This window comes from Triplophysa dalaica, chromosome 3 (assembly GCF_015846415.1).
Source record: "Triplophysa dalaica isolate WHDGS20190420 chromosome 3, ASM1584641v1, whole genome shotgun sequence".
Taxonomy (NCBI): Eukaryota; Metazoa; Chordata; class Actinopteri; order Cypriniformes; family Nemacheilidae; genus Triplophysa; species Triplophysa dalaica.
In genome coordinates, this window is record NC_079544.1 from 5,875,264 (window position 1) to 5,897,136 (window position 21,873).

At 43.3% G+C, this 21,873-nt stretch overlaps 1 protein-coding gene across 12 annotated transcripts in view; it reads right to left on the minus strand.

Annotated features, from left to right (window-relative positions):
• Positions 1 to 21,873, minus strand: part of rnf220a (ring finger protein 220a) — a 123,792-nt gene that overhangs the window by 2,945 nt on the left and 98,974 nt on the right. For 2 of the 12 annotated variants that reach the window (XM_056743542.1, XM_056743543.1), the window contains exons 4-15: positions 20,557 to 20,605; positions 18,603 to 18,698; positions 15,970 to 16,012; positions 14,971 to 15,075; positions 13,818 to 13,939; positions 13,085 to 13,211; positions 7,654 to 7,837; positions 7,510 to 7,565; positions 6,873 to 6,972; positions 2,063 to 2,171; positions 1,068 to 1,238; positions 786 to 860 (exon numbers count right to left, since the gene is read on the minus strand). In XM_056743542.1, coding sequence (XP_056599520.1) covers positions 786 to 860; positions 1,068 to 1,238; positions 2,063 to 2,171; positions 6,873 to 6,972; positions 7,510 to 7,565; positions 7,654 to 7,837; positions 13,085 to 13,211; positions 13,818 to 13,939; positions 14,971 to 15,075; positions 15,970 to 16,012; positions 18,603 to 18,698; positions 20,557 to 20,605 — 1,237 coding nt within the window. Of the gene's footprint in view, positions 1 to 785; positions 861 to 1,067; positions 1,239 to 2,062; positions 2,172 to 6,872; positions 6,973 to 7,509; positions 7,566 to 7,653; positions 7,838 to 13,084; positions 13,212 to 13,817; positions 13,940 to 14,970; positions 15,076 to 15,969; positions 16,013 to 16,151; positions 16,399 to 18,602; positions 18,699 to 20,556; positions 20,606 to 21,873 lie in introns of those variants that run through there. The other 10 variants (XM_056743544.1, XM_056743548.1, XM_056743546.1 and 7 more) reach the window with 10 other exon arrangements.

Consider the following 21,873-nt stretch of genomic DNA (forward strand, 5'->3'; position numbering starts at 1 on the left):
CAACAATTTTAATGCCTGCATTTGTAACAAGCTGCCGTGGCGGCACGGGCTGGCACACACACACACAAATCTCTGATCTCCCTCACGTCGGCTATAAGCAGACGGCCCATGATAAGCTGAGAGGCAAAGAGCTGATTTAATATATAGCATATTGGAAAAAGGCTGGGAAACATTTCCTTATTAATTGTTTCCGTGTGTGGTGACACAACGTGTTAGTGGCTAATGTGAGTGGGCTCCCAGAGGAAGACTGGCTGAAGCGGCTTAGAGACAAGAGGGAAAGCTCACGTGTGGCTATTAAAGACACACATGTAGAGGCAATCCTAATTCTGATGGTTAGCCGAACATGCGAGGGATTACGGGATGAAGAGCGACGTGCGGAATCTTGCAGGTCTTGAAAGGAGGTAGAGATGAACTCTTCAACCTACTCTGTGGCCGAATACCAAAGCATTATCAAAATAAACTACTCCATTATGCGCATTATACGCCGACCCGGGCGCCGAATGACTCACCCGACGAGGAGGTTTGGGCACTCTGCGGTGTGCACAGAATAGAAATTTAATATATACCTTAAGTGTCAGCACTTCAGAGCTATAACTGTTCTTTTTATTGAATGCTTTTGTTTATAATGTAATACAGTGCATTCGAAGGTCTATATTTTAACAGCATGGGCTCCCTGGGATCAAACCCATATCCTAAAAATAAGCCCTGCGATATCCCATTATGTTAAGGCAATGTCCCTGTGATGTGATTTATGTGTTTTGTGAGCAGGTGCGTGTGGTTCTTACCAGGGTCCTAAGCCAGCATTCTTCACAGTGAACGTGCCAACACTGGATAGAGGTGAGAGGCATCGTATACGAGTCCTGAAACAAAAATCCCCAAAGATAAATGAACAGTTTAAACAGATCAAATAAACATCATTTACATCCTACACCACATACACGCAAACACAAGACATCACCAGACAGCATAGCGCGCGGTCACAAGGGGGGGGGAAGCAGGTGGGGCACAGTGAGGGTGCATGTGGGGCAGTGCAGGGGTCAGGCCAGAGGGAGCACAGAGAGCCTTACCCTCCGGAGCGGCAGCAGCCTCTTAATCCCACTGCTGGCCGCAGCGGCAGTGCTGCAGCCCGTTACGTAGCTTCTGTACAAACAGTACACGCCGAGCTGCAGAGCCTCTGCGCTCCCGTGCCTCTCGGCCACCTGATTCTTGCCGTCAGCCCCTGTTTGGGTCGGCTTCCGCTGCAGGAATATTCAAGAGCGGCACTGAGAACAAGAACGCGGCCGCCACGGCGGGCACAGACACACACATCAGACGGATGGATGGATGCAGCTATGGACAGAAGCTTTTGGCCTGGATAGATGGGTGAAGCTTGGCCGTATATTGCATGTGCATTGCATGTTTGGAGAATGATGGTAGGCATGTGATGGTAGCAAAAAATGTTATAGGTGATTCTTAGGAATTCGTTTTTACACACAGCCCTGCTATACTTCAGATGAACAGCAGGTGGCAGTAGACCACCACTGGGAAATGCTTAACTCTGCAGACTGCACACTTCAAGGCTCAGGGGAGCTTAGAGAATAAATGCCTTGATTTGCTTCCATTAAATCATCAAAACATTTACAAGCCTCTTTTTGATTCAAGGCAGTAAGATGTGTTCCCTACAAAGTCTACACTAATCAATCCGCAGGAAAGGTGCTACAGTAACCGTTTGGTTTTCCTGAAACTTAAATGCTCCATTTTAAATGCCAGTCGATCTCCAGGCTGAAACAAGGTGGGAAGACTGGCAGAAACACTTCAAGAATTTAAGCTTAAATTTAGCGTGGCGTTAATATCAAATCCTCGAGGAACTCATGGGGTGCGGAAGAACCTCGCAGCGGGGTCCATTTTTCAGACCGTTTGGTTTAAATTGGAGGGAAACCATCACACAGCATCACACAGCCAGCTGGATGCATGACGGTGGGTGTTATATTACCATGGCATCTTATTAAGGATGGGTTACAAGCGCACAGACCAAACACACCCACACATACACGCATGATATTGGCGAGCCAAGAGTTCTCACCATGCATATGAGACACTTGTATCGGTCTCCTCTGAGGATCTGCTTCTCCAGCTCTCGGATGCGGGCCTTTAGCGCTTCCAACGTGGTCGCTGTGGAGTCCTCTGTGATCCTGCAAGGGAAACAACGAAATTGGTTGATCAGAAAAATACGAACAAAATCTACTACGCACAACGCTAAGAACAACTTTTTACCTCCATTTTGGAAAAGCAGAAGTTTGTATATCTCATTTAGCACCTGTCATTAATAATCATCATGCACCTCCAAAATCTCCAACATCCCACCTCTCCTCAGATAAATGCCTCTCAGCTGGTGAATGTATATTTAACACTGTTCACAGCATATGAACTCGCAATAACTAAATCAATATGGCCACCATTGATTGTGCGATGAGGCGATGGCGAGATGTTTATGGTGATCCGCTCATTTTCCAGCCAGATGGAGCACTGATCTACAGTATTGATTTAACGTTGCGCCAGCGTTCTCCTAGGCACAATCCCCCCGATTAGTGCCTGCCGTTCCTCTGCCTTTTCCAATAGCTTCATTTATTACATGCCTGCGTGACTCGCCGATGAGTACAGGCTCGCCACACACACAGGACACGGGCCTCTCGGAAATCAGGTAGTATTGGGATGTAAATCAAGGATGGGCCATTAAAACACAGGAAGCGCCATTTATGGAGTCAATCTCGCCTATAAGGCCAACATAAAAGGAAGAGCAATGACAGTGAACTGAAGAATCATAAGGTTCCTTAAGAACTGAAGCTCACAGTAGTATTTAACACGTCTTGTTTAATGAGCCTGCTTGATATGTACTAAACTGAACGATACACAAACAGTCAAGCTAATTCAGTGATGGGAAAGACGTGTCAAATAAAGGAGACGCTACTAAACATTTAAATTATGAGAAAGATTGATTGTTCTCAAACGAACAGCACTGGCAAGACTTCTTTAAGGCTTTCCTAAATCTCACCCAAGTCTCCATGAGAGGACAACCTTGACCAAGGAGATCGAGCAGTCCGGTCAGCCCATTCTCCACGTCCCGCAATCAGCACCAGGACTATAAACTTTTTAAATCTCGTCTTATTAGTGGTCGTCTTGTAAAAAAGCATTTAGTCTTGATTAGCGTGAATGCTAATAAAGCCAAAAGCAGAGAAGCTGTACTGTGCTCCATGCCTGCTGTTTTGCTTTAACAGCTTCATAAATCGCTGTGGTTCACTTGCCTGCATGCCGTCATCAGCCCCGGCAAAGAATACAACTTTTCCCAACTAAATCCCAACCAGCTCCAGTATAAATATTCATTGTGTGGCGATTTATAGAAAACCACATTCTGAAAGTCATGTAATTCCATGGGGGTTTTATTCTTTTTATATTTGAACAGACATACAGAGATGGTCCGAGACATCTCAAGCAGATGTTAAAACTGGACAAGGATGGCTATCTGAGGTGGCACAGAGATTTTAAGACATAAATATTATGAAGTGCTGTGACATAATCTAGGAAGAAATAATGTCATTTCTATCAGAAACCACATTGAGAATTTCCATCCAAATACATCATGCCATTTACCTACATCTGTGGTCTATAATGGTACACTCTTATATTAAAGTCTAACTTGGATTTAAACTCCACAAAGGACAGACCTTTCAAGCGCGGCACTCTTTTACGGCAAACAATTGTGCGCATAAGGCATGCTAGCATTAAAAGGGGTCATATGAATGGGCTTCAACAAATTTTATCGTTTGATTAAGATGTAATACAATGTGCATACACAATTTAAGGTTCAAAAATGCTTTATTTTCCACATACCATGTATGTTTGTATCTGCTCTTTGCCCCGCCTCCCTGAAACGAGCAGATTTTTTACAAAGCTCATCTCTCTTAAAAGCGAGGTGTGCTATCATTGGCTAGTTAACCAGTGTGTAGTGATTGGTCGAATACTGCAAAAGTGTGACGGAAATGTAACGCCTCTTACCATATTTGGAACATCAGGTTTTAAAGCAATTGTACTGACAGGTACACCCACCTTACTTGCTTATACATTTGTGTTTACACGAGGCGTTTCAGGCAGGTCAGTCAGGCATTAGCTTTTAGATTGAATGCATCTTTTGTTCCGACATAAATTTTAGCAATTTTACGTGTCTAATACACGCATGGGCAATTTATAACACACCAAAGACACAGAAAAACACGCATTCACGCCATTTGACCCCTTTAAACAGGAAGTGGATGAGGCTTGAACCTGTTTCACGCTGACACGGCTCTATTACGGCTTCAGCCGTTTTTATTCAAAAAATAAAAAAATGAAAATGAAAAATGTAAAAAAAATCTGCAACAGCGTTTCAAATAAGCATGAAATTTGGAGTCCTCATGACCAAAAAAATAGGGACAGAGATGACCCCTGTAACAAAAGATCATTACCCATAAGAAAAATTAATCAGACACATCTGTTGTGCAAAAACACACATGCATATGATTTTTATACTATTTCTTGCGATACAGGAAAATGCTCGCCCTTACTCCAAAACCCCCAAAGACACCACAATGAATCACTGAAACTAAAGAAGACAAGTCTCATTTTCATTGCAGATTGAAATGCACATGTTTCGGGCTTGGAATTGTTTTCAGACTCGAGCTGTAATGAAATGATTCAGCTCCTTATGTGGCCTCTTTAAAGCATGCTCAAAATAAGACCCCTCACTTCAGGAAATTGAAAATAAAACAATGCAGCATTGCAGTATGTGTGCTTCACCCATCTGAATGAAAATCCAAAATCTTTGAACACGGCACACGAAGCTCAAGTAGATGAAACTACAATACGTCACACTTTCAGTTAAAGCGTGATGCAACATGATGCTTCAGCCAGGCACGCCGCAATTACAACAACGGCTTTGCAGTCAAGAACGAGTTAAAAAGACTCCCTCCTCCCTCTTCTCGTGACCTCTCAGGATTTGATTAATGATATCATCATTGAGATTTATCTCCCTGGCCCCTTTCATAAGACAATATCGTGTAACATCTTGTGATACCTGATCAAATCAGCAGAAGGAGAGCGGAGAGGTGCTCGGCGGAGGAGAGCGAGGGCTCTACTGTCGGGGAGAGATGGATAGATTCAGGCGGAGGGCCGAGCAAGACGGGCACAGACTGGGAGAAATATTGCCGGCAATATTAAATAAACGAGTGTGTGTCACGTCTGGAGCTAAGCGCTAAGCTAATAAAGCGGGTGCGGGTGGGCTGCGCTCATTGCTCCCGCTTCTCCATGACATCAAACAGCTGCGGTGATTCATACCCGGGCAGGCTAAAACACTTAATGCCCCCCGATACAACGCTACAGCTAGTCTAAACGGCTGCCTGGCGCTCTGTTCGTGCGCGGGGGGTGAAGGCGAGAGGGTCTCTAAGGAGGAAAGCAATGAATCAATCTAAGCTGTCACGCTTCTGCAGCGCCACTTAGGAATAGTGTTCTGTCCATTTTCATCCTCCTACTCGCACACCCACGCTCAGACAGACACACGCTCAGACAGCGTTCATAACATCATCCGCTAACATTCGTTTCCACAAACTCAGTGAAACCTTTCCAACAACACCGCGCGTGCAATTCTTTACGATAAGTCACGGCTTTAAAATGTTTCCGCTTCCTCTCGGTAAACACGGTTTACAAACACGATTTGAATTGCGAACTGGAACTGACATCAAGACCGTGCTGGAGATGAAGTCATCTGACGCAGTCGTGCGCTCGACTGGATGGGTGAGAAACGCGATTGTGACGCGCCGACGAGGAAAATCAATTGCGTCGGTTGGCTGTGCTTATTCACCAGTTATCCGCCCTGATATTTAATATGGGACCAAGTGATGGCCACTCGCACAAGATTGATTGGGCTATACTAGAAGCATCTCCCGGGAGAAGAGCGTGCGGAGAGAAAGAGAAAAGAGAGGGGAAGAGCAGGGAGAACTTAAAATAGTGGTCACGAATCGTACTTGTGGTGTGCAAAGAATTCTCGACATTTACACTATTCGCGCATTAAACCTAAAGATTTGCTCAATCATTTTTAATGCTGTGTTGGGGATACAACGGCTGTTTTAAAAAAACAACATCATCCACTTCCAAACTTTTTTAAATTAGAAAAACTGTGAGCACCTTTAAAATGAGTTTTCTCTTAGACATGCAATCCTGCAAATGAAATGAGGACACAAGCAGGACATGGGTCATCTGCGGCTTGCGTCTTGACCCGGGGGAGATAAAACCAGCAAGAGGACAGTTGTAGTGGCATCGCGTGCGCAGGCAATCAGTCCCTCTCTACCCTGAGCTGCGCTCTGACCCCAATTACCCATTCAGAGGGACAGGGCCCTCACACGCACAAGTGGGAGGAGAGTTTCGCTGAAGCACTTGTCTGAGAATATGGATGAGGATGCGGGGATGAGGGAATTACAGGCGCCGGCCTTTCACCCACTCGGGTTATTCAAATTTATCTGCGGCTAGAGACTGCCCGCTACAATCCCTTCCTTTCGCTTTCAGTGTCGAGACACTCCCTTTTACACTCCCCATGTTGTACCGTCATCTGCAGTATGTAACGCTGTAGTATGGAAATACGTGGAGGGTGATTTAGCATTCCCGGCCTGTGCTGTGAACCAAGCCCAGACAAGGCTCAGCTGCCGGGGATCAATACTCAGAGCCACTCCCTGTGATCAAGCATGCTCGGGAGAGATGAGCACACTAAATGCATCATTTATGATCTTGCAGTCCCTACACAAACTAATCTCACCCCAATACACCAGCAAACACTCTGTCTCTGAGGGCAGCCGTGTGTTTGTACTCACTTTTCGATTTCGCTGTTTTTACAGGTCCGAGGTGTGGAGGACGAACAGGAAGAGCTGGGCTCCTGTTTGCTACTTTCACCATTGCTGGTCGAGGGCATTTCTAAAAACACAGACACGTGGGAGAAATCAGAAAATGAGATAAATTCTACAACAATCCCAATTTTTTTTACGCATTCATAACAAAAACATTATGACTTATGATAATCATGACTTTTCTTTGTCAGTAATAACTCTGGGATATTTGTGTTTAGCTCATATTTTTTTAAATGCTCTTTGGGACATTATCAAATTAGGCTGGATATCGTCGATGTCCTTCTGAAACCTTTACTTTTAAAATGATTAAATACTTAAATACTGTGTTGTTCAAGTTGACATGCACTCTTCAATACTTTTTATTGGTTAGACTTTTGCAAAACCCAGTGACAAACATAATGGGTGACTATAATGATTTATGGCAACAATAATAAGAATTATTAAACATAGAGCAACATTTCGTTAATTTTAAATCCAAATGTTATAAAAACAAATTTCCAAATAAGAAAAAAACATAACAGAAGTATTTTCTAGTTGCCTATTATCTTTACAAGCTACCCTACAAAGAATAAAAGAAAACAAACTTTGATAAAGTCCAACTCACCATCACTGCCCCATTTGGAGAATTCAGGTGTTATCCTATTGGATGGCACACCACCGCTACAGAAAAGAGAGAAATATTAAGTTTCAGGGACAAACAAATAGAGTTGCTATTTACTATTTAAAGAATTTGATGAAGCCTGCTTACTTCAAAACAGCTCCGCGCAGTGCCTCTCGTTCTTTGGCTTCTCCCTGGTCTTCTCCAGAACAAGGAATAATGTCTGCTTCAGTGTACTGGGCTTTGCCATACTCCAGCGTGTCATCTCCATCCACATCCAGGTCTGCATCGCTGTCATGGCTCTCCTTTGTGCTACACATGGCGAAGCCTGTTCCTAAAAAAGTGAAGAATGGAGTGTTAAATATAACAGTAAAGGTACAAGTGGCTGTTGGTTACAGCGATTTTTAATACAGTCAAGTGGTGTTAAAAAGCGCAACACTAGGCGTACAAAAGGCCTTTTCCACATGACGTCATGCATCTTCCGTTCTTCCACAAAGCAGTGTAGCGCAACGTCCGCTGGCGCCTCAGAATGGGTTTTCCCAAGTGCCTTGCACAGCTGCCACAAATACGGCTAGATGATGTACAACATCTTGCTGACAAATTATATATATATACTACGTCATTGTGAAAAGGGTGTATGAACAATGTGAAAAGAACAAAAAAAGAATTCAATTGAGGGTTGGTTATTGGTGTGCACAGATTAGAAGCAGATTTTAGAAGGAAAATATCTATTTATAAAAATATTTTTTTGACATTTAGAACGAATAGAACGCGTATTTATATAATTTATCACACTTAATAATACAGATTTAAAGTCAGAACAAATCTGCAGCTAATAACCATTTTCCATTCAAATGGCAAAAATCCACCACAGCTCTGTCATTCTGGAGAAATACCAATAAAGACCCCTGCTGGCAGTAAGACCAAACAGGCCAAGAACCTGGAGCTCTGGGTCGAGTCAGGTGCCTGTCAGGGTGTTGGCCCACAAGCACTGGTGCGTATAGCCTGAGTGGCATTTCTATAAATCCAGTGATGAGCGGAGAGACAAACTCCAGGAACCCGCTGACTGGGTCCTTCACTTCTGGTTAGGGAGAGGTTGGATCGGCATCAGTCTGAAGGGTGGGAGAGGCCCACAGAGACTGGAGCCTGATTGAGGCTGGAGCGGGCTGAGACTCTCAGGCGCTGATGGAGGGATGTCAGGGGCACTGCTGGTGAACGGGTTTGTCACAGATGAGAAGCTCAGCTAGGTAATGAAAGAAAGGAACGGTGCTTCCTCTCATTCCTCAGAACTCTGCTGGAGGGGATGTTGATGGAGCCGGAAGACTGAGAGAAAGGATGCAACACCTTCTCTGTAAAGGGATCCGGTAGAGTCAGAGAAGGAATAAAATGTGTGACAAATGCTCCCCCTTTTTTATAATGTGCCCATGGTTTTTAGTGATCAAATAAAAGGGACCTTTTAACTTTTATTTGCTCCCTGTGGCCTCTGAGGCATATGTGAACAATAGCCGAGCTACATAAATCCAAGCTGCTCATGCAGAAAGATCTGGTGGTATCAGAGACTAGCAGTTCAACCATTTGCTCAGGGTTAAACTGTGCATGTTACTGCCCAACAATCACTTCCATTTAATTCATCATGGCCTTATTTATGAGCCCATGGAACTTAAGCTTTAAATAAAGAATGAATTCAAGGACTCAAAAGTGCAAACAACACCGACGACCCCGTACCTCATTCTAGCCTGAAAAGAGATACATCTAAAGCTGGATGAAAGCTGGGGGTAAAGCCAAACCAAAAATAGGCCATAATCAGCAAATGATGGTAAACGTTTCATTAATGCGCTACGGACATGCGGAAAGCCAAAGGAAAAAAAGGGGGAAAACCTAATAAACGGATTGTTGTGACCACTAATGACAGCCAGGCCAGAGAAAGATGTGGCAGGCCAGAAAAAAAATCACTGTTAATTCAATCAATTGATCAGGCCATGGATCCTTGCTAATGCATCGCTGGAGCTAGTGGCAGGACGGATGTCATGTCCCATTGATTCAGCAGGGACTTGCCTCCATAACCGATACGGGAGGACTGTCCACTTTGGTGCACTGATGAAATCTAGCTAGACCAAAATAGCAGCTCACACCTCCTCAGGCAAACGCAAGTTTCAAGCAAGCACCTGAATGCCGCATAACTAGCCGTGTAGTGTTGTCTGAGTGTGAAAGCTGTGGCTACTGTTAAGCGGTCTTGGCAGGCAATCTAATCTGTGCCGAAAAGGTCAGTGCCACTCTACCCGCCTCTCGGTCAAATTATGCACGCTGTTGCATCGCCACTCAGATCGGCAGCCTCAGGGACATGAGCTTACTCCTCCTCGATGCACACGCTGGATCAATACACAACTCCACTGACTACTTTCACATACTTTAACCCAGTGGTTCTCAAACTGGGGGGCCCTAAGATGTTTCCAGGGGGGCCATCGATTTGGTTGCATTTTTTTTTACATTTACCATACATTTAGTGTAATCAAACACATCAAAATAAGACCACCAACCAAACGAATTGATGTTTCAGCATTGCATAACTGAATACATTTTTAGTTTAATTAAAATGTTAAGTTTAAAGATGCAGTTTGTAAAGGAGTTGGTGATCTAGTGGGTTAAACCACTGAACTGGAAAATCAAAAGGTTGCTGGTTCGATCCCAGCATCCACCACCAGTGTGTTCTTGAGCAAGACACTTTACTCCATGTTGCTCCAGGGGGATTGTTCCTGTAATAAGTGCACTGTAAGTCGCTTTGGATAAAAGCGTCTGCCAAATTACTAAATGTAAATGTAACAATTTTGCAGTAAAATATCCAAAAACGGGGAGTACTTACAATATCTCAAATGTCTCCAACTACTTTTAAATCGTGAGAAAATCACTATTCTAAACAGTGACACAGGGCTCTGCAGTCCCCTGTCAATTGCGTCATATCAGCATAACCCTTTGATACCGCCTTAACTGATGTAGAAACCGCATGACAACAGTGTTGTGGACAAATGCGGAAGTAGTTTCTAGCGTCTAGCAAGCCTCTCGATTTTTTGGATCAGTCACTTATTTATGCACCACAATTATTTGCAAGATTTATAAAACTTGACATGCAAATCTTACCTCCATCGCAGACTATTCAAACAGGTCTCAAAGATCAAGATTTTGAAAACGACGGCATTATCGTTGCCGTGTTAACTCTGAAGGCAGTTTTATTTCCAAAAACGATGACGTCATATGCATATTAAATGTTAAGTCCGTAGGCATGCACGAGTATTCCCCAAACAATAAACGCGGCCTCCTGCTGCATGTTTGTGCCATGTGACCTACTGATTTCGCCAGCAAAAAGAAGATTTACAGCACCACTACAACCAGCGAAGAGTATTTATATGCACACTACTATAAACACACAAACAAGCCGTGTACACAGTATATTAAAAACATTTTATTTAGATCAAAACAGTGTATGCGGATGTGCGCAAGTATGTAGGGTTTCTAACAGCGCCATCCACTGGACCCGCATGAATATTACATTGTTTTATTTATTTTCTCAGATCCATGAAAAGGTTAGCAAGGACAAGTTTTGATATCGCTGTCGTGTGTATGTGAAACTTAAAAAAAAAAAAATTATAGTGTAAACGTACTATAAGATTAAAACTCTTTATTTGGGGGGCCGCAAAGCAATGCACTCTGCACAAAGAAGGCTTTACAACAAAACAGTTTGAGAAGCACTGCTGTAACCTCTACGAAACTGTATTTGTGCGCGATTCAGATGTGAGAATATGTATGACAAGACACTTATTGCTTGGTGTTCAAAGCAGGCCGTGGCCTTGTACTCCTTTTAAATGTTAGATCTGTACATGCATACACACATTTGTTCCGTGTTGGCTTGCATTTTGCAAGCTGATTTAAATATGTTCTAATCTACATATGTCACATGAGACAGGTGTGTCATGTCACGGCTAAGAGATGATATGAAACATGACCTCTCTTCCACTCAGTTGCCATGACACTTATCAGACTTTCGCAGCATGTGTCGCAGGTCAAAGTTCGTCCAATCAGGATGGCATTTAAGCATGTACGCCTGTCGGGTAGGGGGCTCAAAGTGGCCATCTTTCAAAGATGAGCGGTGGGCCTCTGTTCTTCCTTGCACTGTCGAATCTCCTCCATCTCTATCTCTTCATCAGCACAACGGCCCTGCTAAGCCATGGACACAGGAGGCCTTGCGGGCCTCCGACACAAACTGATCCTCTTCGATTTCTCTCTTCCTCTTTTTTCCTTATCGTGCTCTTTTTGTTCAGTTTAAAGCTTTTTCCTCCCTGCTTTTTTCATGCTCCTCAAAGAGAGAGAGGGGCTGGTGCTTCAGAGACGATAGCCCTCTTATCCCATTGAAGACCCCTTTTAAGCCCCCTCCTCCCCACAGCCTTAGCTGTCTCCCTCCGGGCAGGAGGGATTCTGCAATGCAGGGCCGATTGAATGCTTGTGGACTTCAGCCGAGCTTTAAAGGCAAAATCCACCTTCTGAGCAGCCTGGGGGGAGCTTTCAAGTGGCCCCTGGGTTACAGAGTCACCACTCGCCGGGTCCCTGTCTATCGTCATTACGCCGGTGTCTGCAGGAAGGTTTGTCTGCGCTGAAGATAAAGGGCTGGAGATCTTCTGTACAGACACACAGCTCTGTTCACATGCAGAATTGATCTGGGCACCGTCTGTCTAGCCAGGCTTTAGAGAAGCGACTCCATTTTTCCTCTTAATCTACACAGCTTTGCAATCTGTTTTCTCCTTGGGATCGAACAGCCTTTCCATTTAAGAGAGCGCAAGTTTACAAAAGAGCGCTGAGGGAGGAGAATAACTCCCGTTCCTAAATATGAAATGGACAGCGTTGGGGGAGAGGAAAAACTTGTAGGTTTTGCTAGGCGTTCGCTCAGCGCTTCCTCGAAAGTGCAAACTGAAAAATGAACCCCTTTCAAACTGAATCCAAATAACTCATCTGTTCAAGACCTAAGACTGAAAAAGTTCAGACGAAAAACATGAATGCAACTATGACTGGCACTTTCTCCAAAGTGTGAAAAGAATCGGAGCAAGTAAATTATTTATGAACTGACTAGAATTCCCTGGAAAGTCGTTCAATGAGTGTGGCAGCACATCAAAAAGGGTCTTAAGGAGAGTGTGAGCGAGTATGAGTGTGTCTATGTGATGGAAAAGGTCCCAGGTGAGCAGATTTAGGTTGGGAGCTATAATTGCATTCTCGCGACGGGGAAGCCCAGGGGTCAGCGGCCCATTTCTCTCACACACATCTCTGTACTGGGTGAGCCGGGTCAATTGCACAGCTAAATGTGTTTTCCTTTGACTCCTTAAAGGCCGTGCAGGGCCTGCCAGATCTCACCCCGTCTGGACTACAACTACTGTACATGTACACACACACTTTAGCACATTTGGGTCATGGGGTCGATCCAGAACAAAACGACTTTGCATTCATTAAACAGCTTAAAGGTCCTAATGAATGTATGCATTTTCCTCAAAAACGACAAATATAATGAAACACCTATTGTGCAAATTTAAAGATTGCTCACCTCTGAATCCTCCTTCCAGTAAAGTGGTGGCTCTGACCCTTTTCTGTCCACACCACTCGTACTCTTCAAACCGCGTTCCGTTCTCTCCTTCCATGTCTGCCGAGTCATCTTCTGTAGCACCTTCCCTCTGCGACAAAAAAAAAACGCTTATCAAACACAATCCAACACGCCTCAATGTGTCTGTAATATAAAAAGACAAAACCACAAAGTGTGACTACATCAGAGGAAATCATAGCAGGGGTTTCTAACTTCTAATGATGTCTGATCGTAGTAGCTATCAGACCACATGCAACAGAACATCCAATCCAACCACCAAGAGTGCATTAGTCTCACTAAAACTACTGAATAAGACAGGTTAATTGGAACCGGCTATATAATAAAGGGCAAGAGTTGCATCCTGAACCACTAAACGGCACAAAAGTCGAGCCAGTCTTAACACCGATCCCATTAAACCCCTTTAAGAAGTGACTAGTTTATTCAGGACGCCAAAATTGCCGACTAAATTTGATCAGAAGAGGAGGAGGAACCCTTTTTAAGAAAGAGCATGTCCATCATCTCTTCCCTGGACACCCATCTATGACTCTGTGTCAGTATCGAGGAGGACGTTTCAGGAACAGCTGCGTGTGTGTGAATGTTATTGGTTTGAGGCGGATGTCCAGGGAAAGGTGAGGGCAGAAATGCCGAAACTTCTAGAGGAGGTTGGAGGTCCAGTGGTCTGGGTTTGTGAAGCTACCTTGAACAGACATTGTTCCACATGCCTACTCATTTCCTCCTCTGTCCCTGTCAGCGGAGCGCTGCACAGTGGACATACCTGTCCATCCTCAGGCTTCCGGCGCTTCATCTTCCCAATCCGGGCTGCAGCAAAGGTAAAGAAAAGACAGACGTTAAGATCAAACAATCAAGCAATACAAACACAATATTTACTACACATCTAATAGGTTAACAGTGTTATTGGCATCACTGCATCATTATGCAGAAAAGGAAAAGAAAGGCACACCATCTTAAAAAGAAAGACATTCAACTACATATTACACTATAGTGCTGACCACTATACTGCAGCTCGGGCACCCGTGACATTTTTAAGCTACAACACCTTCATTAAAACATGTACAACACAGAAAATGCCACCAAGTTAAAGCAATTGACCGTTCAGAAATATCGTGCACTATAAAGCCCATATAAAACGTATTCAGCCCACTCCTTTTCAGAACAAGCTTCAGGCTTGTAGCCGGGTCTAGTTTTAGATTTTACCGAGGCAAAAAGGTGGTCGCAAAACACGACAGCGGCATGACGAGACTCAAAGGTGAACTCTGTCCATTAGACCTTTGCACCCACAGACCAATTCCTCCTGGTTACATCAGTGACAAGCAGGGAATGGCCACAACTCCGATTTCTCAGGGTGTCTCGCGCTTCCCCCTCCCTCCCGGAGACCATAATTAGAATTTAACACAGCAGAACAGCGCCTATTGTGCCGTAAGTCTCTGTCGCTTTTTCTTAACTGCAAATGGCGTGTGGGGACATTAATTTTTAGGTGGCTGTGATTGCGAATGGGGCCGAGGGGGGCTGAAGCAGAGGTGGGAGGTTCCGCTATTACCTCCGGTTAAGGGAGGAGAAAGTAAGGGAGAAGGAGGGGCAACGTCTCATTTCTCGGCGGCTACGTTGAAGGTAATGTAGGGAAGGGGGAGACGGGCATCGTTAAATAGGAACAGAAAAAGGCAGATTAATTAGGCAGGGCGGGAGTTTTTCTAGCCAGGCCTCGCTCTGAAATCGCAGCGTCTCAGATGAGAGGTGATGTACATTAATACGGGCTAGGGTTTCGATAGAGAGCCCCGTTTAGCCTAACAGTGCCTGCGGCTGTGATAAAGTAGGGGGGTTGGGGGTCTTACCATGCCGCAGGCAGCAAGGGGCTAGGGGCACTCCTCTGGGCACAGGGTTTGGGGGGCTTTTGAAACTTTCCTTGGCGGAGCGCCTGCACCAGCAAAGGTCATCGACTGTTGACACATGACAAAAAGAGGGGTTAAAGTGATTCTCTGCTTGGGCAGGCGCTACAGACAAGGGAAGTGCAAAACAGGACAACCATATAAACAAAACATTAAAACATCCATTTTTAGACTTAAACAGCTTTATCGTACGGCAAATTCATGTTAGTTGAAATTGCGCATCGCTCGGATAACATGGATCAGATGCTGATATGGATGTCCAGCTTCTGGCAAGGTCACATGACAGACACCAGTGGTGATGATAAGCATGTGTCTGATGCAGCCTGAGAGGCGAGGAGCTCCTTATCCAATATCAAATCCCAGAAATAACAACTGGCCTCAGGTTAGAGTTCTCTCATCTCACCCCAACCCTCCCCAAGGTGTGGCATCTCCATCACACCCACTAACCAATGACCGGAGTTGAGCACTAAGATATTGTCCCAGACAAACAACTAGTCAGTCTGTTAGATGTCTTCAAAGTGTATGACGTCTTGTCATAGGTCAACTTTGATATATTTCATTATGCAGAATTTTCAATGTCAATCAGAAGTCAAATCGATATGTTTAATTAAAAGTAGCATTATTGTTTCATTACGTTAATATGTAGTATAGTATTCACACAGACCATAAAATAAATAATTCACATTTTTGTTTCTATATGACTGTATTTTTATTAGCTTTCCATAACAAAGTGTGATAAAAGTTTAATATTGACTTCATGGCATGTCGGATTGTTCTCCATGCATTAGAGTGGGGATCATGTACAGGAACGATTCTATTATATTAAGCGCAACAGTGACGCACAAACATATTAAATGAATAAAGAATGCGTTTGATAAAGCATATGACACAGATAAACAATCATGATGCATCACTTCTCTTCACGCTGAGACACAAGATACATACCATTCAATCGCGTTTGCCTGTTTGCCCGCACTCGTAAAAATGTCTGCGGGTGAAAAAGAAAAGAAAGAAAAGTGTGTCAGTTATCTGAGTTTCTTTCTCATTCATTCATGACGACTTCAGGGAAGCGCCGTATCGCTGGATTGCGCTGGATTCTGCAGCCATCTGATGTAAACAAACCCTACATCTTCTCTGTTGCCATTGCTCTGCACCTCCTCTTCCATTGCAAAACGCCAGAACTCCCAAAACTCATTTGGAAAACTAAACCATAAGGCTTGAATGACTATCCGCAAAAGCGTCGAGACTAAATAATCTATTTACGAAGGATGAACAAGGATTGAAAACGAAGGCTCACTGATACAGTTCATTTCAGCGCGCCATCGCCGCCATGTTGCTACCGGTCACGTGATTGCAACGTCAGCGTCATCATGTATTTCCGTCTTCTGCCGCTAGGGCGCAGCAGTATGTAAATGAATCTGTTTCATTCACTTGATAATAAGGTGTATTGAAGCCTATTTTTATGTGAATGACATGTAGAAAAAAATCTTAATATTTAAGCACACACTTTTACTAATATAATACTTTATTGATTTTCTTTTAAAAGAAGAAGAAGAAGAAACAAATAATAATGTTGATTCAAATCTTTCAGAAACCAATATCAATCATTTATATATAGATATTAATGTTCAAAATAACATGTCCATTTAGGAACTGAAATAAATCACATGCAATTTACATCATATATGTGTGACCCTGGACAACAAAACCAGTCTTATGGGTAAATTTGTCGAAACTGAGATTTTTACATAATCTGATAGCTGAATAATTAAGCTTTTTACTGATTTATGTTTTGTTATGATAGGACAATAAATAGATTCTGAGGTTGCTTAAAAATCTAAATATTGAGAAAATTGCCTTTAAAGTTGTTAATCAGAGGCCATCCACTCTCAAAACTAAGTTTTCATATATTAAGAGCAGAATACTTACAAAATATCTATATGGAAAATAATCTTTACTTAATATTTCAATGATTTCTGGCATAAAAGAAAAATCTATAATCTTGACCCACACAATGTATTTTTGGCTTTTACTAAAAATGTTCTTGTGCTACTTTAGACTGGTTTTGTGATCCAGGGTCACATGTAAGCCCTGTAAAAGGGCTGCATTAGTTCTGACTGCACCAGGCAGGTGGATTTCCTTCTCCAGATGCGAGCGTGCCGGGCACAGGTTCAAATCTCCCCAAAAAGCGGCTCATGTATCACATCTACAGGCAGTCCCCATCAGGAGCTCTTGAGCCATTGCTGCTGAAAGTCAGTCTATTTTCTGACGATACACTATGCTAATAGCCCTGTGTGTCTACACCAGACAGATTGTGTTACTAAAGATCATGAATTTTAGGGGAAAGGCATCATTAGCTAAAACGTTTGAGTGAGGTCGTTTAAGCAGCTTCATCATTAATGAAACGCTCTACAAAAAACTTTGCTTTAAACAAGAGTGCTGAGAATCATTCTCTATATTAGCTAACATCGCCTATTCAAGTTAGTTGTAATGTTACGATGTAAAAAATGATGTGTTTAATGAGTCATGTTTTTATATTAACTCATCAAAATAATTCAATACAAATGTATTTTGGTATAAGTTACAACAAATCATCGCTAGTCAGACTTGGTAAATTAAATTTACTTGCACATACAATTTGGTTATAACTCAAGTTTAAGCAGCAAGCAAGCACATTTTTACAGTGTAAATTGGAAACACCGTGCAGGGCAGCCTTGTTATATCTAATGTGAAATTTTATGTCCGGTTATTTTTAATTGAGAAATTCTCTCATTTCTGAGGTTAGGGACAATAAAGATCGGGAAGATGTCCCACAGAGCCAAAGCTCCAGGGGGAAACAGCAAAAAACAAACATGTCAAGGACACTGGAGCACAGAGATGATATCCGGGGCTCGGGGGCAGCGTAGATTAGCCCAGGGTTAAACTATGGATGATTACATATCAGAGCAGAACACACATTACAGCCTGAGTAAACCTGGGGCTGGAGATTAGCTGAACAGATCTCGGCCTGTATTAATACATCCAGCAGTCAGATCCAGTTTGGGATAAGATGGAGGATATTGTGGAGGAGAAAACCTGGACATACAACTTACATACATATTTTGCGACTTGCTGTTGTTCGACACAAATCCTACTTTTTGAGTGTGTTCACATCAAGACAAATGTATTTGTATAATGTATTGTATAAATCAATAAATATGATGAATTTGTGTAATAAATATATTTTACAACACTGACAGCTAATTCCCAATCTGTAATTCTTATTTGAGTTGTTTACGAGTACACTACCAATTGTCCCTTTTTACTCTTTTTCTGTTTTTTAGAGATGTGCCATCCTAAATATTACATCTCGGAGACGGCTCCAAGTTTTCGTGACATGCGTCACGGACATTCCCTTCAACATGAAACCCCTTCATAGCGAGACATCCTCAACAAGCTGAAGCCCGCTGCAATGCATGGCTGCATCAGAGTTCCAGTGGTCTGTGTGTGGGATTGTGTTCAGAGTGTCAGAATTGCACAGTTTGCATGTCACTCTGTGCCCGTGACAGCCTCGCCGTGTCTGAGGCGTCCCGTCTCACCTGGTATCTGTCAGAATGGTGAGCGTCATCAGAGGAAAGCGGGGACACGACTGGAGACTCGCCCTCGCGTTTGATGTGCACTGACAACAGGAGCGACTAGAGGAGGAGAAAAACACAAAGCGACAGAGAGAGGTGAGCCGTCATCGGCTAGACAAAAGTGTCATGCACAGAACTGATATCGTTGCAAGTTTAAAAAACTCCAGAGTGCTGAAACAATGTGACTGATGTGAACATATGTTGACAGATAACCATTAACTGCCATTTCAGCATCAAACTGTGTGTTGACAGAACATCAGGGTTTGGACTAATGGTGGATTTGACAGAGGGATAGAGACCAACCAGGACATCAGACCGCATGACAGCACACTCTGATCGCCTATAAAAGCACTAGGAGATGTAACAGGCCCGTCCTTCTGAGAACCTAATTGACTTAATTTCTCCAACGACCCCGGAGAGGGGGAAAAACTGCTTACTTTCCCGAGAGCCTTGATCTCCGTCCCGCGTTTTATGAGCCGGCTATAAAATATTTGTATTTACAATCTACTCTGATTAATCAAAGTGAAAGAAGGGGTAGCGGCTTTAGTGGCTGACAACTGTAATCTAATATTAATATGTGAAAAATGGCAGCCTCTCTCTACAGGGACAGTAAATTAGACATTATGCATGGCTCCTTATGCTTTTGAATTGCAAGGTCAGGAAACAATTTATTTGTGATCTCAAAACCTTTGGAGCTTGGGGAATACGGTGTGTGGCGGAGAGAGAGAGTACGTGCGCTGAACATTCGTGCAGTATCTACTGTGTGTACAGTTAAACTGTTTCCTTGTTCATTAAAAAATGATAATAATCCCAATAATATTTCATTTTCACAATGTAAAAATAAAGCACTCCTGCTAATGTCAAAACCGCCGATTCTAGCGTAATAATCACACCTCCTACCTCGGCTGGCCTTCGCCCTATCGAATTAGGCGCCGCATAGACTGGCATGAAGTCGCTATGGAAATGGCGGTTTGAGAGACGGGCCGACTCGGGTTAATCCCCTTTAGAACTAGCGAGCTGGTCCTGATCTGCCTTCTTGCCGTCTTTTAAAAGACAAGCACGGACCCCCTCAGCTATTCCAGCTAGCCTCTTCATTTTCCACACACTCCTACTGAATACTAAGTGTTCACTATAGAATGCTCAGTCACGCCTCACACGGCCTGTTCTCTAACCCAATCCCGTTTCTTCTGGCTTCCGTGCACTTTCCATACGCTCGGTTTCTCTCCGACCACGGGTCAGAACCGCACGGTTAGCCCAGTCATTTGAGGAAATCACGACTGTAATCACGATTGTCTTTCAACCGAGAAATGTCCCCTGTGACAATTTAAACAGATTAAATTAAAAAGTATCAAGGATGTTTTTAGAGAAAGTGAACTGGACAGAAATTCATGCCATCATCAAACTTGTGCAATGCTTCAAAACGGTCAATGTCGAGTCCATATCTTTCTCCTACATCCTGGTCGTTCCACGCTTAACATCCTTGTTTACTTTCGCCTAAACCTCTTCAAAAGCTTTCTAGTAAACCATGTGCGGTGATTGCATGAGGCATTACCATTTTGTCGCATAATACACATAAACCGCGTAATTAGATTGATGTGGATGTGAATTTAATTAGGGAAATACACTTTGCATCCTCCTCCTTTTAAGACAGCGAGAGAGCAAAACATTGGGATCATTTTCCACGTCCAGGTCTGTTGAATAACCCAGTCAGGAAGCATTTAAAGCTCTCCCTTTTCCATAAGTAAATTACTACAGGAAATAAAGACAGACATTTGTGTCCTTTCTCTCTTTTCCTTGACGGTTATGTGAGACTCTTTTTGCCTCTCTATGAACCAGAGCTCTAATTTCCATTAATTGTGGGTGGGCCTATAAGTGCACATAATGATTTTAAATGGCTCCACGGCAGTGGCCATCTTACCTTCGGTGTGCCCGGAGCTGCATTGATGTCCTTGTGTGACGTGTTCTTGCTGTGAGGGAAACAACGGAAAATAAGTCAATACAGGCATGGTTTAAGCTGGCTTTGGTAACTAATAACAACGATTACTATGTTAGCATAAATAAATGAACAATAATGTTGTGTTTATTTATTGTAAACTTGTATGCTGCAGTGTTAACATGCATGAAGCTGTTAAACAGATTTAGATTGGCTGTCAATGTTTAATCGTTCATCAGCTGGAAAAAAATCATTTTCGCTACAGTTGCTATTTTCTTAGAGATTTTTTATATTTAATATCTTGTTATATATCAGGAATTTGTTATTAAAACATACTTTTCTGAATATTGCGGGACATGTCTCTCTCAATATTTACGGTGTTTATATCGCCATGTGTAATGTGAATTGACTCTGAAGGTCCATTCTGGCACAACAGAAGCTCACAGCTGACTTGCTCTGATGCTAATGTAGACGGAATGTGATGCCGGACTTGTTGCCATGACGTCCGATCTGCTTTGATCTCGTGTCACGGCACAGGCTATACCCATCACCTTTTGACTGAATAGAGACTGTAATCTGTCATTTTGTAGCATGTGTGTCTGCATAAGCGTGTGTGATATGTAACTTCTGGCCCCTTAGGAGCTGAACTACGCGTGTCTCCTCAATCAGCACTCACTTTAGCTCAGCCACACGGAGCGCTCCCCTGCTGGCCTCACTTAGGACCCGATCGGGCCTTCGAGAGGACAGCCGAGACAAAAGAGAACAAAGGCGCACAAATCACACTTTTAATCATCCGGAGATGGAAAAAATGAAAAGAAAAAAAATCCCAGCCATCTTCCGTGCCACTCAATCCAGGCAGCCCTGGGTCATGCTGTATTTGAAACAATTACTGTCCAAAAGTACGACTGCTAAGCCGATTTGGGTTATAATTTTTTTATTGAAGTAATCATTCTCCTGGATGCTTCCATCCAAACCTGATCCCTCCAACCCTCTACAGTTTGACTAAGGCAGAAGGAAATAAATGATTTTGCGGTTATTTGATTTGTCAGTGAAACGCCTTGGGCACTTAGGACTTTGAAATATGTTGAGGACAATGCTTTGGCTTGTAAACATTGTATTAAAGAGGCGGAGAATGGCAGAGAGGGAGAGAAGAGGGTGGGGTGGCGGGGGGTTACTCCCTCTTGGTGGATCGTACATTGAATCTTTGCCTCGTGGACGTTGCGGATGGAGGATGACTGATTGTAAGACAGGAATTATTAAACGGAACGGTTAAAGCGTCCGCCGACAATAGGGAGAGACATA